General features: G+C 32.2%; 2 protein-coding genes across 2 annotated transcripts; one reads left to right on the top strand and one right to left on the bottom strand.

Moving 5' to 3' along the window:
- Window positions 1–91: 91 nt before the first annotated feature.
- Window positions 92–3818, bottom strand: LOC105801703 (zinc finger protein VAR3, chloroplastic). Its single transcript, XM_012632937.2, has 7 exons — window positions 3339–3818; window positions 2772–2889; window positions 2191–2537; window positions 1916–2032; window positions 1409–1525; window positions 505–603; window positions 92–422 (listed from the first exon to the last, which is right to left on the bottom strand). Exons 1-7 carry the CDS (start codon window positions 3734–3736, stop codon window positions 305–307), a joined length of 1314 nt encoding a protein of 437 aa, XP_012488391.1. The 5' UTR covers window positions 3737–3818; the 3' UTR covers window positions 92–304.
- Window positions 3819–7483: 3665 nt separating this feature from the next.
- LOC105801707 (outer envelope protein 64, chloroplastic) lies at window positions 7484–17868 on the top strand. The gene is made up of 13 exons (XM_012632942.2): window positions 7484–7924; window positions 9090–9242; window positions 9603–9727; window positions 10002–10127; window positions 11950–12132; window positions 12239–12383; window positions 13164–13332; window positions 14384–14518; window positions 14618–14818; window positions 15521–15648; window positions 15725–15776; window positions 16803–16872; window positions 17449–17868. Exons 1-13 carry the CDS (start codon window positions 7722–7724, stop codon window positions 17529–17531), a joined length of 1773 nt encoding a protein of 590 aa, XP_012488396.1. The 5' UTR covers window positions 7484–7721; the 3' UTR covers window positions 17532–17868.
- The last annotated feature ends 2899 nt before the right edge of the window (window positions 17869–20767 follow it).

Here is a 20767-nt window from a genome sequence, read left to right as displayed (position 1 = left end):
ATTTACTATTTACATGATCGATTTTGGTAGACGCCCTATTTATTTTCCTAAAGTCTACCAAACTATGAGCTTTGATGGCCACAAAAAGGGGGAAAAGAAAAACCGTAAACTTTCCATCATCCTGCATAAGTGTAAACATTTGCATGATACATTGTAACCGCAAAAATTGGCAAACTACAACTATACTATGTGAACCCAAAACTCAAAAGCATGCCATAGGCTTTGACAAACATTCAGCAGACAGCAATCACTTACCATTGCGCACTTTGAAGAATGGTACTCAAATACCAAAGGCTTCATGTTATTAGGACCGCTGAGGTCTCTTCCATGTGTGCTCATCATACTCATTTGTTGCTTCTTCAGGGCGTTCATGTTTGCACTTTAGACAAACCTGGTTCCTTCTGTAATTCAAGAAATCACATCTGCACAGGATATTGTACTAGTAAGTAATATATCAATTTTCCAATCAAAACTGAACTTGAGAGGGATAATAGAGAGACATACGAAGGGCATTCCCATTCTCCAGGATTTAACTGTCTCTTGGGCCTTGCCACTTTGCAGCGTAAACATTTCCTATTACTCGCAAAATTCATAAATCCACACCTGCATAGAGGAAATCAATATTAGGATAAGCATGAATGGATCAACTTTAAAAAATTGCAGACCGGAAGCAAGTTAATCCCCTGTAAATCCATGACAAGTATTCCATCAGTTATATTTAAATTCCTTTTAATGTGATGGAATTTCAAAAGGCTCCATTTAGCCCCTTTACTTTCGATCTTGTTGGTTTTCAGGTTTTTGCTTTGTTCCCCCCTGTTTTCTCTCTCCAACAAATTGGAATGGTGAAACTTTTATATCTTTGAAAACTGAATATTAAACCAATTTGTGCAAAAGCTAACTCTATAATCATGTGAAATACACATCTCATTTTGCGGGCATATGCTCAAGCATGATACGTGTCTTCAACCCAAAAAAGAAACCAAGAATACACAGCATAAGAATCAGATGAACCCAAAACCCAATAACAAACATGGGTTTGAAGGAATAGCAAGCTAGGTTTTGCAATATCCCTTCACCAGCTTTATGTTATTAAGCACATATTGTTCACGGGCTCAAGCTGGGAGCAGCAAATAGTGAATGCTAAAGCCTAAGGATCCTAGTGCACATCATGGTATTTCTTTGTTTTCTTCCATTACTTTATATTGTGTTTTATTACAATCTATGCTAATACGATATGCATGAGACTTAGTTTGCAACAACAGGACAAGCATGGATGTAGCCAAATCATCTAGCAGATCATAAAATATGGGACTACAGTACAAAATCTATTTAATAGAATTATACTGAAGATGGATAGTCTTGAAGAACAAAAAGGCTTCTTAACAATATAAACCAAAAAGAAACTTACCCTGGGCAGTTCCAATCCCCTTTCTTCATTTGGACATCATCCGTGGCAACCCTCTTTGGACCCTCTGCTTTACACTTTAAGCACCTTGTATTTCTAGAAAAGTTCATGAAACTGCACCTGTAACATAAAAAGCAATGAATAGCCAAGGAAGAATGAACAAACAGTCATACTCATCAGAAAAATAATTTCCAACCGTTGTATCAAACCATAACTTTTAACTGTAAGGCCTACATGTCCGACTTTTTAGTTGACCAACTATTACACAATAAATTTAATGACCTTATTCCTTCATTTCAACATATGTCATCCAAACAAACTTGTAAACATATTAATTAAATTCTGACATTATTTTGAAATCTGAACCAACAAAGAGTAAAGTGCATGACAATGTACTATAGTGATAAAGATGAGCTTCACACCCATTGAACATTCATAACAAGCAATTAGTATAATTGGGAAGCATTAAATAATAGATGATGACAGCTAGGAAGATAAATGGAAACTCACTCTGAGCAAAGCCAATCTCCTTTCTTCATCTCAATTTCTTCTCCACGAACATTTTTAGGGCCACCTTCTTTGCATTTTAGGCATTGCAGATTTCTAGAGAAGTTCAAAAAGTTACATCTGCAATTCAGAAGCAAACCTGGCTTATAACCATGAAATTCCATGCAGAGATTTTAGAATGCGATGACATAGGAGAATAAAGTTCATATCCATTCACTTTCTATTCAACATGATCTCAGGAAATAACCTCGAGCAATTAAGCTTCATATAAGACTTACTTGGGACACATCCAATCTCCTCTCTTCATTTCAACATTTTTAAACTCTGCATCATCATTGCCACTAATTTGTTTTTCCTTCCGAGGACGAGCTTTAGCAGCAAGCTTAGGAATTTCAGCATCACATGACGTCTCACTCAATTTTGTCAAGTCTGAAAGTAGATTCCTTGCAGATGCATCAATATGCTCTCTACCAGGAGGTTTCTCTCTCTCCGAAATAACAAGGGGATCAAGGGCATAAGATAATAATATACGCACGATGTCCACAGTACGAGCAGCTGCTTCAGATTCCTTTAGTATCACGTAAGCTCTGTCGCAAGAACCACGCAGATTGCAAGCACCACAAACCTGCAGAAAAGTGCTTCAGTCTGACATCACTTGAAGTTCTTATAGGCCGGAGCAGTTGGCAGAAAATGTGCCTTTCCACACACAAGTTTTCACTTTTCCATGGCATAGGAATGTTCAAAAACCAAATAAATTTTAAATAACTGCATATTCATCCTATGAAGAGCATATTTCTTGCGATGTGCAATATACGACTAAAGATAAAGAATTAAAATGCTAATAAGGAAAACGACATACTTCCCCTTCGTCGAGATGAACATGGGCTCTCAACCTTTTAGCTGAATTAACGGATTTTCGTAGAACATTAGGACATCCACTCCCCACAACCGTTTCAATATCATCAGTAGATAACAATCTGCATTAAACAGAAACATGAAAGTTAAATTTGTGATCATTAGTATTATATAAATTGACTCCAACAAAACAGATAATCTGCACCGCATTGCCCCTCATGAATCTTCAGAATCCTACTTTCTTTTAACTTTGTAGGAGCATAAGCACAGAAATAATCTTCCATTTGACGAAATAAGAACTAAGACTATGTTTAATTGTCACATTTACTCTACCCCATCAGATTTAGGAAATAACCAGCCTAAATACTAGTCTTTAAAAGAGAAAAAAAAATAGTGAGCTTTTGCATTTGCATTTAACCAATTAAGTGTTATTTTAATCAATCACATAGTTTTATTTATGTTAATGAACAGAAAAACAACAAGCAAAAGGAACTTTGAGTTAATTTAGAGGAGAAATGGAAGTGACGATAAGCAAATAGCAGCAAAGTGAAAAAGAGAAAGAACCCATTACTTGAAAAGATCGAAACGGTCACGAGCAAAGCTAATGCAAGCGTCTTTCACAAAATTCATGTCCTTATAATCATTGCCAGCACCGGAAGTGACAGTATTATTAGCTTCAACAAAGTAACCTTTGCACTTTAATCTGTCAATGAAAGTGACCCATTCGGGCCAGGGGTGGGATTGAGGCTCAGCGGCAACGGTGTTGGCGTTAAGTGTGTCGAGGGCGGCGGTAGAGGAAGTGTAACGGTGGAAGCGGAGGGAGAGGGCGGGCGGGGAAGAAAAAGGAAGAAAGAGGGGATTGCGAGCACGTATGATAGAGGTGCTCAGGTGTAAGAAAGCTGAAGATGACATTTTCTTTGGTAGATTGTATGTTAAAGATGATGAGAGAAAATTTTGTAATGTGGCCATTTAAACCTGTTCAAAGAGCCTTTGATGTTATGCGGGTTTTAGACGAAACAAGAGAATGAAGATAGGGTTTTATGTAGTGTGACTGCAACAGCCGTGTGGATAGGGTCATAGCATTCTAGTTACAACGCCTACTGGTGTAATCCAACCGAGCCCAACTTACTATTATCGGGATCGACTCAAATTTTGAAGCTTAGTTTGCACTCGATGTTTGTTTATTTTCAAGTTTAATTTCGCTTAACATATAATTGAGTTATTTCAATTTATTTATAAATTTTTATATTTAAGTTTAAATTCAAAAATTTAAATTTGATTTAATAAATAAATTTAAAGTTAACAATATATTAAGGGTAATAACATAATTTAATAATATAAAAATATGAAAAGTTAAATAAGGCTAGTGAGTTATTCAAATTTCAAGTTAAGTATTATTAAGCTTGCTGCTCGAGCTCAACTCAATATTTACCAAATTGAAATAATTATAAATTACCTTATATTAGCTCATTTCGATCTTTTCTTTGAAATCGAGTTCAAAGTAGATTAAGTGAGTTATTCTAAATGAGGATTATGTTAGGATTAAATTTAACTTTATCTATCTAATCTCACTTGAAATAATTATAAATTACTTCATATTAATGAAATTAATAAATATGTTTTAAAAAAATCTCCCACCCATCTTGCCACCTCTGTTATCCTTCGGCATAAACTCAAAACTATTGTTTTGTCAATAATAATAGACTTTATTGAATAGGAAGTATTTTGTTTGAGTTATGTATCTAAATTATTTTTTAATTAATTTAGATATTTAAACTTTGGTTTGCTATTGAAATCGGTTCTTGCTTATTAGTGTTCGTTCAGAAAAATTCCAGCCAATGGAATCGCACCACATCACCATCCATTAAAATATAATTAAAAATAATTATATTAATATTAAATAAAAAATTTTACCCCTCTCCTCCCCCTTTTCTCACCCTATCCACCATCCCTTCATCGCTTCCTCCCAGCTTCGTTCCTCTCCCTCTCCCCCTCTCCCTCCCATCAACTGAGGGGGAGGGAGACAGTTAGGAGTTCTTTTTAATATTAACATAAATAGTAAAATAAAATATTTTTTATTATATTTTAATAGGTGGTAACATTACGTTATCTTATTAACTGCAATTTCTTTTAACGATGAATATCAATTTTAATAACAAAATCAAATTTATATGCTCAAATCAATAAAAAAAATATTTAAATACTTAATTTGAATAAACTTAATAAGTTACGTTGCTCCTATTGGATTAATCCTTAATAAAATGCACATTGATTCGAGAGTAAAATATGACGATGCTCTATGGTTATTTTACAGACCATTGGCTTATGAAGTTCTTTTATAATGAAATATGAGGTTTAATCAAATTTGGTGGGTTTTTTATTTGTTTAAAACAAGTTCATATAAACTAATTGTTTCGAAACAGCAATAAAATTTGGTAGTAAGTATGATGTCTGTTTAAATTTATTTTCACTTACATCCTCCAAAATTATTTCGATCTAGATTTTGTGCTTTGTAATTATTACTTCTGTTTATGACATGATTCATATGTATTATATTGATGATTGTTTATTGGTAAGATTGTATTTTGTATCTCTTTTAAAAATTTTCAATTTTTATTTAATAAAATTGATAAATTACAATCAATATCACTAAATTATTATTAAGATAATATTCTGGCCACTCAATTTTAATAAGTTACGAAATGGTCATTGAATGATTGAAAAAATATCATTTAAGCTACTCAGTTGTTAAAATCATTATTGCATGGCTTTCTACGTTCGCACCGCCTACTCTAACTGAAAACCCTTTTTCCACTTCTCTTTTACAATTTAAGTTTTTTAATGAAATAACATTGAACATTATAAATCTACGAATTAAAATCCAAACAATTTTCTTCTTCGGTCTCTAACATTTATCGTCAAATAAACTTGGATCTAAAGTATGTTCTTCTACTCATCAATGAGCTTTAATCCACCGGACCAATGGTTGCTTGATGCTAGCTAGTCGAATTTAAAAAAAAAAAAAGCTTAACTAGTCGGTGATTTAAATAAAAACTTTTTAATAGTTTAATGAATTGAATGAAAACATTTGAATAATTCAATGATCATTTTGTAATTTTTTTAAAATCAAATGTTAAAAATGTAAACTCATTAATAGTTTAGTGACATTAGGTGCCAGTTGAAGTATCTCCTTCATAAACCGTATATAACTTTTCGTAAAAGTCGAAGACAAAACTAAATTCTCAATTGTTTTATCAATCTTTTTTATAAATATATTTACTACATAGACTATGAATCTACTATATTATAAAGTCACTTTGACGTATAGTTAATAACAATCTCTTACTAACCTTAAAATGACAAAAACTAATATTTTATATTTAAATTTAATGGGTAAAAGGTTTTCCTTATTTTAAGGAAAAAGTATATAAGAGGTGACATAATTCACATATATCTCTATTTGCTAAGGGCATTTAAAATGTTTTAAATTATAACAAAAATAGGTATAAATTGAAACACTAGGATAAACATTATATTTAAATTTTATTTACTTTTAACACAACAAATTCTAACTCAGTTAGAAAACTACAACCAAAACCAAACCATAAATTAAATGATGTATTTATAATGTTTTATTAATAAATTAGATAAACTACACTTAATATCACTAAATAACTAATAAATTTACGTTTTGACCACTTAATTTAAAAAATTCCAAATAACTACTAAATTATTTTAAGGACTTCATTTAAATTACTAGACCGTTAAATTCGTTATTAGATGGCCTTCTTTGTTTGCACCGCTTGTATCAATCAAAAGTTTTTATTCACTTTTTCTTTTACAGTCCAATTTTTTTTCATGAAACAATTTTAAACATTACAAATTTGTGAACTAAAATCCAAATAGTTTTCTTATTTGATCTTCGTCATTGAGCGTCAACTTAATTTGAATTTAAGGTATAATTGTTTACTCGTCGATGGGTACTGATCCACCGTATCGACTGCTAAGTCAGTCACTTGAAGCTTGCTAGTTGAACTTAAAAAAACGCTTAACAATTTAATAATTTAAATAAAACATTCTATAATAGTTTAATGACTTTATATTTAGTTTATTCTAATAAATAAAAAAAGGTAAACTACACTCATTGTCACTTTAAATAAGATAATTGTGCGATTAAATTTTTTATTTTTTTAACGAATTAGTGATGTGGCATATAAATCTGTTAAAAGAAATTTAACAACAATAATTAATTTACACAATTATTTTATTTAGAGTAATTAAATTAATTTTATTTTAAGTGATACAAATAGCGGTGATCATGAGCTGAGCATAGACAAAATTTTAGACCCGGGCCCGACCCAAAATATAGGCCTAAAATTTTGTCCAAGTTCGGCCCGAAAGAAAATTGCTAAGCTCGAGCCCGGCCCGACCTATATTAAATATATATAATATATATTTGATTAAAAATAAAATATATATATTTAATATATAATTCTGGCCAGGCTGGGCCGGGCTCGGGCAAAAAAAATTTTACCCGAGGACCGGCCAATTTTCTAACGGGCCTCAGTTTTTTCCCCAAACTCATATTTCAAGCCTATATTTTAACTCGAACCCTCCCAATTTTAGGGTGGGCCATCGGGCCGGGCCGGATAACCCATCCCATGATATAAATAAAAACAATCCTATTTTGAAGTTAACATGGGTGGAGTTTATCCTAAACTAGAAGGAAAAAATTAAAACAAAAAGATAACACACGCAAACAAGCAAAGCAAAGCAACTCGACACATATTCCGTCTGTGAGTGTAGAAATCTACAATCCAGCGGTCTCATCCACGCACTGCCAAAAATCCTCAAAACCCACCCTAACCCTCTCTCTCTCTCTCTCTCCCCTTTTTCTATTATCATATTTTTGTTTCTTTCCCATTCAAATTTCTAGGGCCTGACCGCCGCAGACATGGCTTCTCACGCCGCCAATCTATGGGTGCTGCTCGGCTTGGGTTTAGCTGGAATTTTTCTGATGACTAAAAGGCTTAAGAAAACTATTAAAGCCGACTTTGGGGCTTTTATTCAGAAGTTAGAGTTGCTTCCTCCGCCTCAGCCTGCCCCTCCTAAAGCTCCCCATCCTCTCACCGGTCTCAATTTCGCCGTTTCTGATGTGTATGCTATTCTTTTATCCCTTTTGTTTTTGAGTTTGTTGTGGTTTTTTGGGCAGTCGAGGAGAGATGGGAACCGGGAATTAATGAATTTATTTTACTATTGATTTGTTGTTACTGTTTCATTTTATCGAGCAGTGATAGTAAGTGGAAATTAATGAATTGTTTTTAGTTTTGTTTTGTTGTCACTGTAAACTGCTGCATTTAATTTTTTAGATAAGAGAAGTGATTAGGGTTAATGGTCAATATGTACGGCATCTTTGTTCTTTAGGGAAATAAAGAAATCCCAAATTATTAATGGGATTTTGTTGCTTCGACTAAGTTTCAGCTACATATGGAGTGGCGTAGGGTCACTGTACTTAGTTGAGTGTATTGTCTTCCTTTTTTGACCATTAGTAGTAATCCAGTTTGTGAGTTTGATATTTGAATAAGAAATAATGACTTCTCTCTATAAGACAGACATTCTAACTCGTTTTGATAAACCTTAACAAGGGTTTGATTGTTGCTTTTAATACCTGTTCTTGTTTTATGGAAGTGAAATGCATACAGAATGATTTGGAATATAAAACATTAAAAACTTTGAATAGTTAAAAAATATTTTAAACTAAGTAATATTTTGAATAATGCAATTCGGGACTTTATGTCTTTATAGAATAGTTAAGTTTGAATGTTTTCACATTTTAGCTTGCGAGGAAGCAAAAACCAAAAAAGAATAACCTAAATGTTTTTCTTGCTATTATGAATATTTTGGAATTTCTTGTATTTCATTTTCAGGGTTGTTTATTTCAATTTATTTCAAAGCTTTGATTTGAAGTCTGTAAAGGTATTCATTTAATTTGATATTCACTGCCCCATTATTTCTCAAAGCATGTGTAAGATATGGAGGCAAGATTTTGCCTTGGGTTTTCTGCTCAATTGTCCTCTGAGTGGCTTGTTATTATCCATTTCTTTACCTTTTTCTCCTTTCGAGCAAAATTGTTGAAAGAGTTAATTCAATTGAACATTTCAAATTTCTGTTATGCTCATGTGTTTTAGACTTTTAAGTTGTCAGTTCAGATTATTTATGTTAGACATGCATATAAGCATGTTTGCTAGTTCATATGTTCTACGTGATGTTTGTCAATATCTATATGGCATCTAATAGCTGATATTTATGCCATGCTTATCAGATTTGACATTGAAGGGTATGTGACTGGGTTTGGCCATCCAGACTGGTTGAAGACACATGAACCATCTACTCGCACATCACCTGTGGTTTTGGCCCTTGTAGAAGGAGGTGCTACCTGTATAGGGAAAACTGTTGTGGATGAACTGGCATACAGGTATTTGCCATTGCAAACTGTTTTCCTGAGAAGCAGACTTTGGGTTTTCAACAATGTGTTGGAATTAAGGGGAATGGATGGAGAGGAAGGGAAAGGCTGGGGGAATTGGAGGGAATGATTACATGTTAATTTTTTCAACCAGACAAGGTTGTAATTTCCCCCTTTTTTATAGTTTTAATATGCAAACATGGGGAACCAAGCCCTTTCCTCTCTACTCCTCTTGGTTCCCAACATATTGGTACATGTTTACTAAAGATGGAGATGTCTCTTGTTTTAGGAAGTAGTCATCAGACATGATTTAACTTTTTGGTTCTTAGGATTTGCAAGATGCTAGCTGCTTTTTGCTTGTTTGATTTTCAGTATCCATGGAGAGAATAAACACTATAGCACACCAACCAATCCTGCTGCACCTGCACGCATTTCAGGTGGATCCTCTAGTGGAGCAGCTGTTGCTGTTGCTGCTGATTTTGTGGACTTCTCTTTAGGTAGCTTTGCACTTCTGACTGCCTAGCTTTCTTTGTTTCAGGCTTTCCGCAATTGCAACTTGCATTTTTTTACTAAAATATTTGTAATTTTATATTTAATTGTAATATGTTAGGACATGCTACTACACTCTAGTTATTGTCAAGTTGTGATTTCCCTAATGAGTCAATTTGATCAAACATGATGAGATCTGTGACCCTGTAAAATATTGTATTCTAGAAGATCCTTCATAAAATAAAATTGGCTCTAATTTCTTCATATAACATCTTTGAGTAGGCATCGATACTCTTGGTGGCATAAGGGTACCTGCAGCTTTTTGTGGTGTTATTGGATTCCGGCCCTCATATGGTGTTATTTCTAACACTGGAATTATACCTGTTTCATCAAGCCTCGACACTGTTGGTACGTATGAAGGAATAACAAATGCTGTGTTATGCACTATGAAATTTTACATGTTGCCATATGGCATATGGGATGTGCAGTCATCTGTGTTCCCTAAAAAGTGGTTGTGATTTGATTTAAGTTTCTTAGATTATTTCCTTGTTTTAAAGAAGTTTTATAACATGCTGTTTGTTTGCCCATGTTTCAATTCAGTTTGCTTTCTATTATTTTCCTCTTAATTTAGTTTGAAAGCTTAGTTTGGTAATGGTTCTCTATTCAAAGCAGCCTTTAAGTTGAATATTTTTTGAATAGATTCTATTTCGAATGAGTTTTCCCTTTCTCCTGGTTTTATTCTCTATCTTGGGAATAGCTTTTCTTGTGTTTCAATGTACTTTGTGTATAAAAGTGAAAGCAATTCAGTTTGCTTACTATTGTTTTCCTCTTAATTTAGTTTGAAAGTTTAATTTGGTAATGGTTCTCTATTCAAAGCAGCTTCTAAGTTGAATATCTCTTCAATGTTTTCTATTCCAAATGAGTTTTCCCCTGGTTTTATTCTCTATCTTGGGTATAGTTTTTCTTGTGTTTTTGGTCCTGTTATATAAAATCATTGGTTGAGAAGCATTAAGCAATAGCCGGTGCTGATACAATAAAAATGCCCATTCAGCACTTCTGGCTAAGAACTACAGTCCATGAATTACATTCAATTTATGTATGATTTGAACAAATTTGCAACTTTTCTTCTTTTCTCCCCCCTCTCATATTGAACCATTACACAGCATTTTTGCGTGTTCTGCTTATAATACATTTTGACATTATGTGGTTTTAAATTTAGTATATGTTAGGATATAAGGAAGAAAAGGAAATGAGAGGTTTTTGTAGTAAAGTAAAAGATACTTCACTTTTTTGTTTGGATAGCTTAAATTAAGGGAAAGGAAATGAAAGTATTCTTTTGTTTGGTAAAGTAGTGGCAGGAGAAGACAGAGTATATTAGACTACATTTCTCCTGTAATTCGCTACATTTTTTAGTTATCATGTCAGTAGCTTTGACATGAACTATTTAAGAAAATTCAGTGTCTGTGAAAGAAAAACAATTAAAGTAAGGAGAGTTTTTTTTTTCAATGAATCCATAGGTAATATATATTTGGAATCATTTTATACAACAATATGTTCTTTCTAAACCAATCCGTTTATGAAGAAATTCAAGAATCTAAACTTGTATATCTTCATTTCTCCATATTCATTTTTCTTTTCCAGAATTTGTGAAGACTTAACTAAATGGTTGATGAAATATAGTTGATGGATGAGTTGTTAAAGATATAAAGGTTGCACGGATGGCAAAGTTTGAGGATTATAGTGTATTTGAAAATTAAAATCACAACTCAATTACAAGGGTATCGAAGGACTTCACGTTAAATATTTCAATCCTTTCCTCTCCCTTCTGTTTTCTCCAAATTGGGTAATTAAAAATTGTAGCTTTGGAGGGAAATGGGAGTGCTCAACCCCACTCCCTTTAATTTAAATAATATATTTTCTTTGGTGTCCTTCCTTTCTATTCTTTTCCCTCCGCTCCCCTCCCCTCAAACCAAAAATAGTGGCCTTGTGCATTGTCAAACTAAATTTGTCTCTCAGCAGAAAAGTGCTAGGTGATGATCACAGAACTTCTGATTATATTACGAATCAGTCATTTGCTGATTAGGCACTATATTTTCTTTTGTGATTCTATTCTTTAAGTTTCATGTCTTTGCTAATTTTGTGATTTAGTCGGTCAAAATCTTGTCACTATTCTATTTGGAACTTATTAAATTTGATTATATTTGTTTGACTTGTCAAACTATTATTGCAGGATTGTTTGCTAAGGATCCTAGCACTCTTCGTCGAGTTGGCCTTGTGCTCTTGCAACTTCCATTTTCTGTTCAACGCAACCCTAAGCAAATCCTTTTAGCTGATGATTGTTTTGAACTGCTAAAGATTCCTAAGGATAGAATTTCACAAGTGGTGACTAATTCCACTGAGAAGCATTTTGGAAGTATGTTCTTTCTTACATGCCTTGTTAAGGGTTTATGTGAATGAATTTGTTCTGCTTTGTTGTTTAGGGTTGTGCAAATTGCTAACTTTTCTCTTACTTACTTAAGGACAAGTATTGAAGCATGAAAATCTTGAGAAATACTTCAGTTCTAAGGTCCCAAGCTTGAAGGAGTTTTATAGCCAGAAAATAAATGGTGATTCAAAAATTTCATCCTTAACATTGCTTGCAAATGTTGCACAGATTCTTCAAAGGTGAGCTTTCATATTAATAATTTGTATACACGTATTAGCATTTGATGTTATTACCTATGCTGAATGATGATTATTAGTTTATTTATCATTTATGAAATTTCATATTGGCAAACCATGTTTAAAGATTCAACAAACAATTAGCTAGGTCTATTCCATTTCTATTAGTTCTAGATTATGAATTTACAGTACAGAAGTATAAATCCTTCACATATGTAATTGTTCCGATTTATTGTATTACTATTTTTAATCTTTCTACGTCTCTGGTGCAGTGTCTGGCATCTAGACAATTTTAGGAAATGGTTTGTTTTCTTTACTAAAACAAGAAGATTGTTCATTACTCAAATTTGGATTTATTTTTTAATTCTTGTTTTCTTTGTGATATCTCTCCCTTATTTCTTTTATCCCCCTACCCCGAGTTTCACTATTTCTCCAGCTTTTGCTCATTATTTCATGTTTTTCCATGCACGTGTTCTTTTTGTTATTATTGCTGAAAAGCTTTTTGTATTCCTATGCCCTATTTTCAGTTCAACAAACATAGATGTAACAATGAAATCCCATGCAATTTGTTGTGCAAGTTGGGAACCTGGAGAGATGAGGAAGTTCTCATTGAAATATCTTCTTTTGTGCTGTAATATACTGTTGAATTTGTTTGTGCCTGACTTCTATTGATGCTTTAACTGGCCTATCTAATAGTCTTCCTAGGCTATTAGGTAGTCGCTCTTTGTTTAATACCATAAGGGTGATTGCCCTGATTGAGATCTTTTTGTATTCTTTCTCCAGATATGAGTTTAAACGTACGCATGGAGAATGGATTAATTCTGAAAAGCCTGTTCTTGATTCTGCCATCTCTGCGCAAATAAATGAAACACTTGATATGACGGATAAGGAGATTGAAATTTGCAAATTGGTTAGGACTGAGATGCGTTTGGCTGTCAATAATCTTTTGAAGGTAAAGAGTTCTGTTAGATTCTACATTGTGAGTGTAACAATCATTTCCTGTTAAGTTAAAAATGCAATTTATTTAGCATTTAATTTCAATTCAACTTAGTATCTTTTCTGGAATGAAGTTGAAAGATGGTTATCCCATCTAACCTCCTTGTTCATACACATCTTGCACCCTAGCGTATAAACATATGAATTAGAGTTGTGCAACAAGTTGAGCTGTAGTATTGTTTTTAATCATGTAATTGTTCCTTGATCATCTAAGCTGCTCTTTAACTATAGACCAGATCTATATTCTTGTTTTTTATTTATGGATTCAGACTGCATGTTTGCACTCTCCAAACCAATAAGTTAATTAGTGATATGGACTTAAAACATAGTCGTTCATGTTTGTCCTGAGTCACATCATTGCAAAGCATAGTGTATCCAGATATAGCAATGTTTTACCCTCAGCTACAGGGAGGAGGAAAGAAAAGGAAGGAGGAGAGGAGGACAGGTTACTAATTTAGTTTGTTTAAAGGCTTGGCTGACAATTCTAGTGAGCTCTTGGTTTTGTTTATAATCTTTACTAATACCTTCAAGATTTTGAGAGCATTCTCATGTTCTTTTGATCTGTGATTCTGGATTGTACAATTTCTTTTATCAGAAGTTGGAGAAGCAAACTTCTCTCAAAGACTCTCTGTTATTTTCAAACTCGGTTTTGTATATTTTTCCTATAAGAAAAGGCCACTCTTTAGGGGAAAAAAACAATGGCAATGTTATGCCCAAATTTATCCTTCAACGCTGTTCGAGAACCTTTGCATTATGATTTAAACTCAATAGTTGTTAATGATGTTTGTAATTTTTTCCTCACCCCTTTCAATTTATGATACACGACAAAACATTTTCTCTTATGTTGAATTATTATACAGAATTTTTCTACTTCTTTTTGATCTAGGTAGATAACACGTGTGTCAGTGCATGCATCTGCACTGCTCTTATTTGTAGTGTTGTTTGATACTTTGATTCTATTGGACTGCTTTTTTTGAGGGTGGTTGTTTTCTATTTCTTGGGCTTAGGATGATGGAATTCTGGTGATTCCTACCACTGCTTATCCCCCTCCAAAACTTGGTAGTAAGGAAATCTTCTCAGATGACTACCAGAACCGTAGTTTTAGTCTGTTGAGTATTGCTAGCATCTCTGGTTGCTGTCAGGTGAAATTCTCTCTTATATTGATGTGCATAAAAGATTTAGTTTTAGAAGGGTTTTATTTTATTTTATTTTAAATTATCTGTACTTCATTAATGATGCAGGTCACACTACCTCTTGGATATCATGATAAGTGCCCAGTCTCTGTGTCCTTCATAGCCAGACATGGGGGTGATCGATTTTTACTGGATACAGTACAGACTGTATATTCATCCCTGCAAGAGCATGCTGATACTGTTGCTAAGTCTAAATTGTCGCCTAATGCTGTCAAGCAGGAACATTCTGCTGAGGCAGTTAAAGAAAAGGTGAGTATCATCTTGTAGTTAATCTGGATTGTACTTCATCAATAAGTTTAATGTAGAGTATATTGATTATTGAGTTCTTATCATAATTTGTATTATTTTGATAATCCTTTTTTGTGGCATCAACAGTCAGTAGAGCTTCTTTCATCTCAGTGTTGAACTGGTCTAGTCTAGCAGAATAGAAGTAATTAGCAGGTCATGGATATTATGAATTAGACTGATTTATGGTTGGCTTGGTTGGAGTTTACTGGTTATAGTTTTGTTTGTTTTCATAGATGAACCAAATTTAGAAACTAGAGAAAAATTTGGAATGATAATGTATAGAATATGACACATTATAAAACAAGTACTTACTTGCTATGGTTGTTAAAAGTAAGATTGCTCTGGAAAGTTGTTGTAGCTATAGGAAATTTGATCACAGTGCTTTCTGTTAATTGTTAACTCCGGAAAGGAACAGAGGAAACTGTTTGTTTTAGTTAAATTGTGCATATGTTTCTTTATTTGCCCTCTTGCTGAGCTTATTTCACTAAGGCTTGGCATATGTTCTCGGTACATGATCTGTTGTATGGTTTATCCTTGTATTGTTTCTTAGATTCTAGTGTATGTATCACATAGTTAGCTTTGTTGCACAACCCTTTTCTTTTCCTGCACATTTTCTCCTATTTCTTAAATAATTTTTTTCTGTTTACAAATTCTCTGGTTTAGGGCAACCAAGCATACAAAGATAAGCAATGGCAGAAGGCTATTGGGTTTTATACTGAGGCTATCAAGCTTAGTGACAATAACGCAACATATTATAGCAACAGGGCCGCAGCATATCTAGAACTAGGAAGGTAAAATTTGACTCTTTTAGAGTAAACTACATCCACACTGGTTTTTTGGTACTTGATTTTTTTCCCTCCCCTTCAGTTTCCTCCAAGCAGAAACAGATTGTACCAAAGCTATCAGCCTTGATAAAAAGGTAATTTCTTCCTGGAAAAGATAATGATTTTGATTGTATAACTGTTGTATATTTTATTCCGTACATGGCATTTTTATGCATTATCTTTGATTGAAGTTTACTTAAAATCATAATTTCTTCCCTGATTCCATTATCTGTTTCAACAAGTGTCTCTGTTTGCAACTTATTGTGCTTTGTTTCTCGTTCTAATGATATGATGTAATTCAATCGATGCTAAGGATCTGGTTGATTATTGTTTTTGCTTCTAAAGGCAAGTAGGGAAAGAGTACAAACAATAATTTTAGGCAGTAAGCATTTTAAAAAATTTACTTTCGTGGATAAACATCTGTATTTATTCAAATTCTTTGAAACAATTATTTTTAAGTTTTTCTAAATTTTTAGTCAATGTGTTCCTTCCATTTCAAATTAACTTCAGATCTCACCATTTTAGCATGTTTCTAATTACTGTTTGCTTTCTTGAAATAGGAAACAGTATCCATACTGTATAATAAAATTACTGACCAATTCATCAACTAATGTTGATTTACAAACAAAACAATATTTTACGTGGGCCATTCTCTAGCTTTTTTATGGAACTTGAAGGTTATGGTTGTAAAATAATTGATGAAATTGCTTATGTATACAAAACATTGTGGCATTTCGTAAGTGCAGAATCAATTTAAAAGGGAGGGCTTTTTTATTGCTTCTGCTTTAGATAACTTTTGATCAAGTGAAAGTTTAGTTTTAAAATTGTTGTATTTGCATTTAAAGATTCTATATATACTTAAAATGAACCCTGTCTATTAATAATGTATACATCCATTATATGATTGAGTTTGGTTTGATATGAAGAGGCTGGCCAATATCAAACTGGTTTCTTGGATGATCATGGAACAAAATTTTGCAGTTTCTTTTCTATTTCTCGTGGCACTCACTGAAATTTCTCTTAACAAAGGATGAAGTATTCAAGAGACTGCATATGAAAATAAACTGTTCTTCTATTTGTTTTCATTTATATACTATTGTTTGCTATGTTATATTTGTCAGAATGTAAAGGCATATTTACGAAGAGGCACTGCTAGAGAGATGCTTGGTTACTACAAGGAGGCAATTGAGGGTGAGTTCTTACATTTCATGTTCCAGGTATTCTGTATTGTTATCTTTATATGCAAGCCGCTCCATCTGCTTGATCAGTCAGAAATGAAAACAAAGGACTATGATTGCTCATGCCCTGTTTGGATTTGTATGCTTTTTGAGAATTTTGTTGAATAGAATCACACTGATACTGTCATGGCTGTTGCAATTTAACATGCATATAATGAGCTCTAGAATAACAGCATAGTGCTTATATCCAAGTTGTTTCTATACGAAAATTTCAAACCTTTATGTACGGTGAATGTACCTCAGAAGTCCTTCTATTATAGGGACCTTATCAAATTAGTCCCTCTATTATTAAATAGATCAATTTGGTCACTGTACTATTAAATGAGATCTTTTGGTTGGAATTGAACTGCAATTGAAAAAAAAATTCAAGATATTTTTTATATAGGAAGTGTCTGTCACAATTTGGAATTCTTTTTAATAGTATATAGGGACTAGTTTGATCCAGTTCCTATAGTACTGGGACTTTTCAGGATTTCAACCCTTTATGTACTGGATATATGTTGCAATAATGGCACCTTTTGCACTGCAGATTTTAGCTATGCTCTGGTGCTTGAACCAACCAATAAGAGAGCAGCCCTTTCTGCAGATAGGTTAAGGAAGGTATTTCAGTAAGTGAATGGAAGATAATAATGAAATTACAAGTGGATTCAGTGTTGCAGAATTGGTTCATACGAGTTCTAAGTCATCCTTTTGATTTTGTTGCATCAATTTCAAAGGATGAAGATTTTCATGCATCTGAGATGGTCGCAGGATGAGTTGGTTTTTCATACTATTAATTTTTATCTATCGCTTTGGTCTGCATCCTTTATTTTAAAATCATTATTATATTTTGGTAGGTATTTAGTCCAGTTTTGTTTCTTTATAATTGTTCTTTGTATTATTGTATAATACTAGGATCTTATTGACTTCTACACATTCCTTTTATATATCGAGTTTTATGCCTTATGAATGTCGTTTTAGTTTTATTTTTAATGCTCTTTCATTCATATTTTATTTACACCATTTAATCATATTGTTCTTAAAAATTATTTTTATTTTGATATTATAAAACGTATTACATACTTAGTTCATATATAAAAGATAAAAATATATTATTGATAGGGAGATATCTTTATTAACAATTTTACATGTAATTTTTGAATTGATTATATGTTGAAGTTGGATATTTCCAACTTTTATATGTATAATTTTTATGAATCGGTTATAATTATATTCATGACCAAAGAACAAAAGGAATAGATATAGTGGAGATCTAAAGTCTCTTTTCTATGTAAGATTTTGTATAATAGATATTTTAATTTATTCCTTAATTAAGTATATAATTTTCTTTTACGCCACTTGATAAATATTTGTGTCAAATGTTGTATTTGACTTTATCTTCGTTCTTAGCAACTAAGGGTGAATTTGGATAGGCGGTGTGTTTATCTGTAGTTAGAGTAAAAATAGTAACGGCGGTGAGATTAGATATTGTAGCGTGAGACAAAAAATAAGTTAAAAGTACTGCACCGTATTCAATCACCTATCCAAACTTACTCTAAGAATGGGAGAGGGTTGTCAGATGAGAAGATAAATTCCTTTTCAGCAATCATATCTCCTCTTCTCATTTTTCACAAAACAATATATCTATATATTTCATGATTTAAAATTTAAGTTCAACGGTTAATATTGTGAAATTTTTATTAAATTTATTAGTGTAACATTGAGAAATAAACATACAACTAAAAAAAATGTGACAATGATTAACCGTTGGATTTAATTTTAATATCTAAAAAATAAAAAGTATAAACTACAGGTATATTTTAAGATAAAAAAAATGTTATACATATAATTTTTATACAATTAATTAAGCATTTAAGAGGTGTGAAAGGGTGATCTGTTTTAAGAAATGAGCTAGTTCGGAATAAAGAGAGAGCGTGATTGAAATAAACAAGAGTAATCGATTGAATGCATACTTTAATTCATTACTCTTCCTCATGCTTCTATTCTACAACTCAAACTTGGCCTTCATTTCCTACTTACACCTTCAATTTTAATTTCAAAACTTCCTTCCCAACAATTATTGCAAGCATTTTTATTAAAGTTTTTGGCAATTTGCATTTAATGCTACCAACTCTATTTCAAAAAGTTACAAAATAGTAATTAAATTATTTGAAAGTTTTTCTTTTAAGTCACTAGCGTTGTTGTATAGTCTTTTTTGTTCACATAACCTGTATCAATCAAAACCTTTTTTTCTCCTTCTCTTTTATAGTTCAGTTTTATTTTCATGAAACAACTTTAAACATTATGAATTTACGAATCAAAATCCAGATAGTGTTCTTCTCTAATCTTCGCCACTAACTATTAGATCAACTTAGATCTAAGATACATTTTACTTGCCAATGAATACTGAATACTGATGGTCAAATCATCTCTTAGAGCTTGGAAGCTGAATTTTTAAAAAAAAGATTAACACTCTAATGACTTAAATGAAATTTTTGAAGTTAAGTAACTAAAATGTAATGTTACTAATAATAATTTAATGAGCTTAGATAGATTTTATCCAAAGCTTTTTAACTAGTACGTTCTATTTATTCAAATTTTAAATATAAATTAAGAAAAAATGTGATACAATTAAAAGAACCCTTCTATTAATATATCATATTGAGGTCGACGTGATGGGATTACCCTTCTCGTCTCTCAAAACATTTCATCTGTAATTTGGGAGTTTTTCATATAAAATGCCCTCAAAGTAAATAGAAGATATTATTAAACCTTATGAACTTACAGAAGCATTGTCATCTTTGCTTCAATTTTTTTTCCCTCACATTTATTAATTCATTATTTTACATATTTTTTTAATATGAATAACCAAAATTCAAAATATATATTTTAACTCTCTTTGTGTAATGTAGTTAGGTTCTTCAAAACATAGTTATATCACCTCAAGTTAGCCAATCCTAATATATGAAACACAAAATGATAAATTGAGTGAAGTGTTGTTAACATTTTATTAACATTGTTTTAATTTCTCACATATCTAAAGCTCTAAGAATTGAAGTTAAAATGGTTTTGATTATTGGTATTAAGTATCTTACAAGTAATGACTAACTAATATTCGGTCCGAACTATCTAATGATTACATTTTTAAACATATTATGAAATAGAAAATTAATCGCTCATAGTTTGCAAAATTTGCTACATAGTAACAACAATCCAACCATTTTAAAAGCATCAAAATGAAAGACAATACGAGTATTCTTTTTTATTCTTCATGAGTTTTAGATTTAAGATTTATATTGACATAATTTATAAATAAAGAGTGTTAAAATTTAATTAATTGAGTGATCATTCAACATATTGATGGAGTCAACCTTCTAAATGTGTTATATCGTGAGTATATTTCGATAATTATAATTCACTTGAAACTTTAAAGATTGGTTTTTTTAATTAGAAATACATTTTTATTAAAAAAAAACAAACTGGAGCCTGGACATAGACAAATCTTTGGGAATATATCTTCAGAAGTTAAGAATCAGAAGAGAGCGATAAAAAGGCAAGTAGGCAGCATAATTAGAATCCATTTGTGAAAAAGGCAGTCTAAGAAAAAAAAAAGATAAAGAACGAAAGGCTCTTTTCAATTTTAATGTTTACAAAAAGCTTAAAAAGGTGTCTCCAAAACAACTACACTCTGAGATAGGAAGACACACACCCACCACCTTCCCAACCAATTTGCCTTTTATTTTTTCCCCCCCCACAGATGATATATACAAATACCAACTTACCAAGACTTTACTCCATACAAAAGGCAAAAATCCAAACCCTTGATTAAAAAAGCAAAAGCAAAAGCAAGAGCATACCCCCCCCCCCTG

This window comes from Gossypium raimondii, chromosome 11, assembly GCF_025698545.1.
Source record: "Gossypium raimondii isolate GPD5lz chromosome 11, ASM2569854v1, whole genome shotgun sequence".
NCBI classification, from domain to species: Eukaryota; Viridiplantae; Streptophyta; class Magnoliopsida; order Malvales; family Malvaceae; genus Gossypium; species Gossypium raimondii.
The sequence above is the reverse complement of the archived record's forward strand: the minus strand, read 5'-3'. Positions and strand labels throughout refer to the sequence as shown.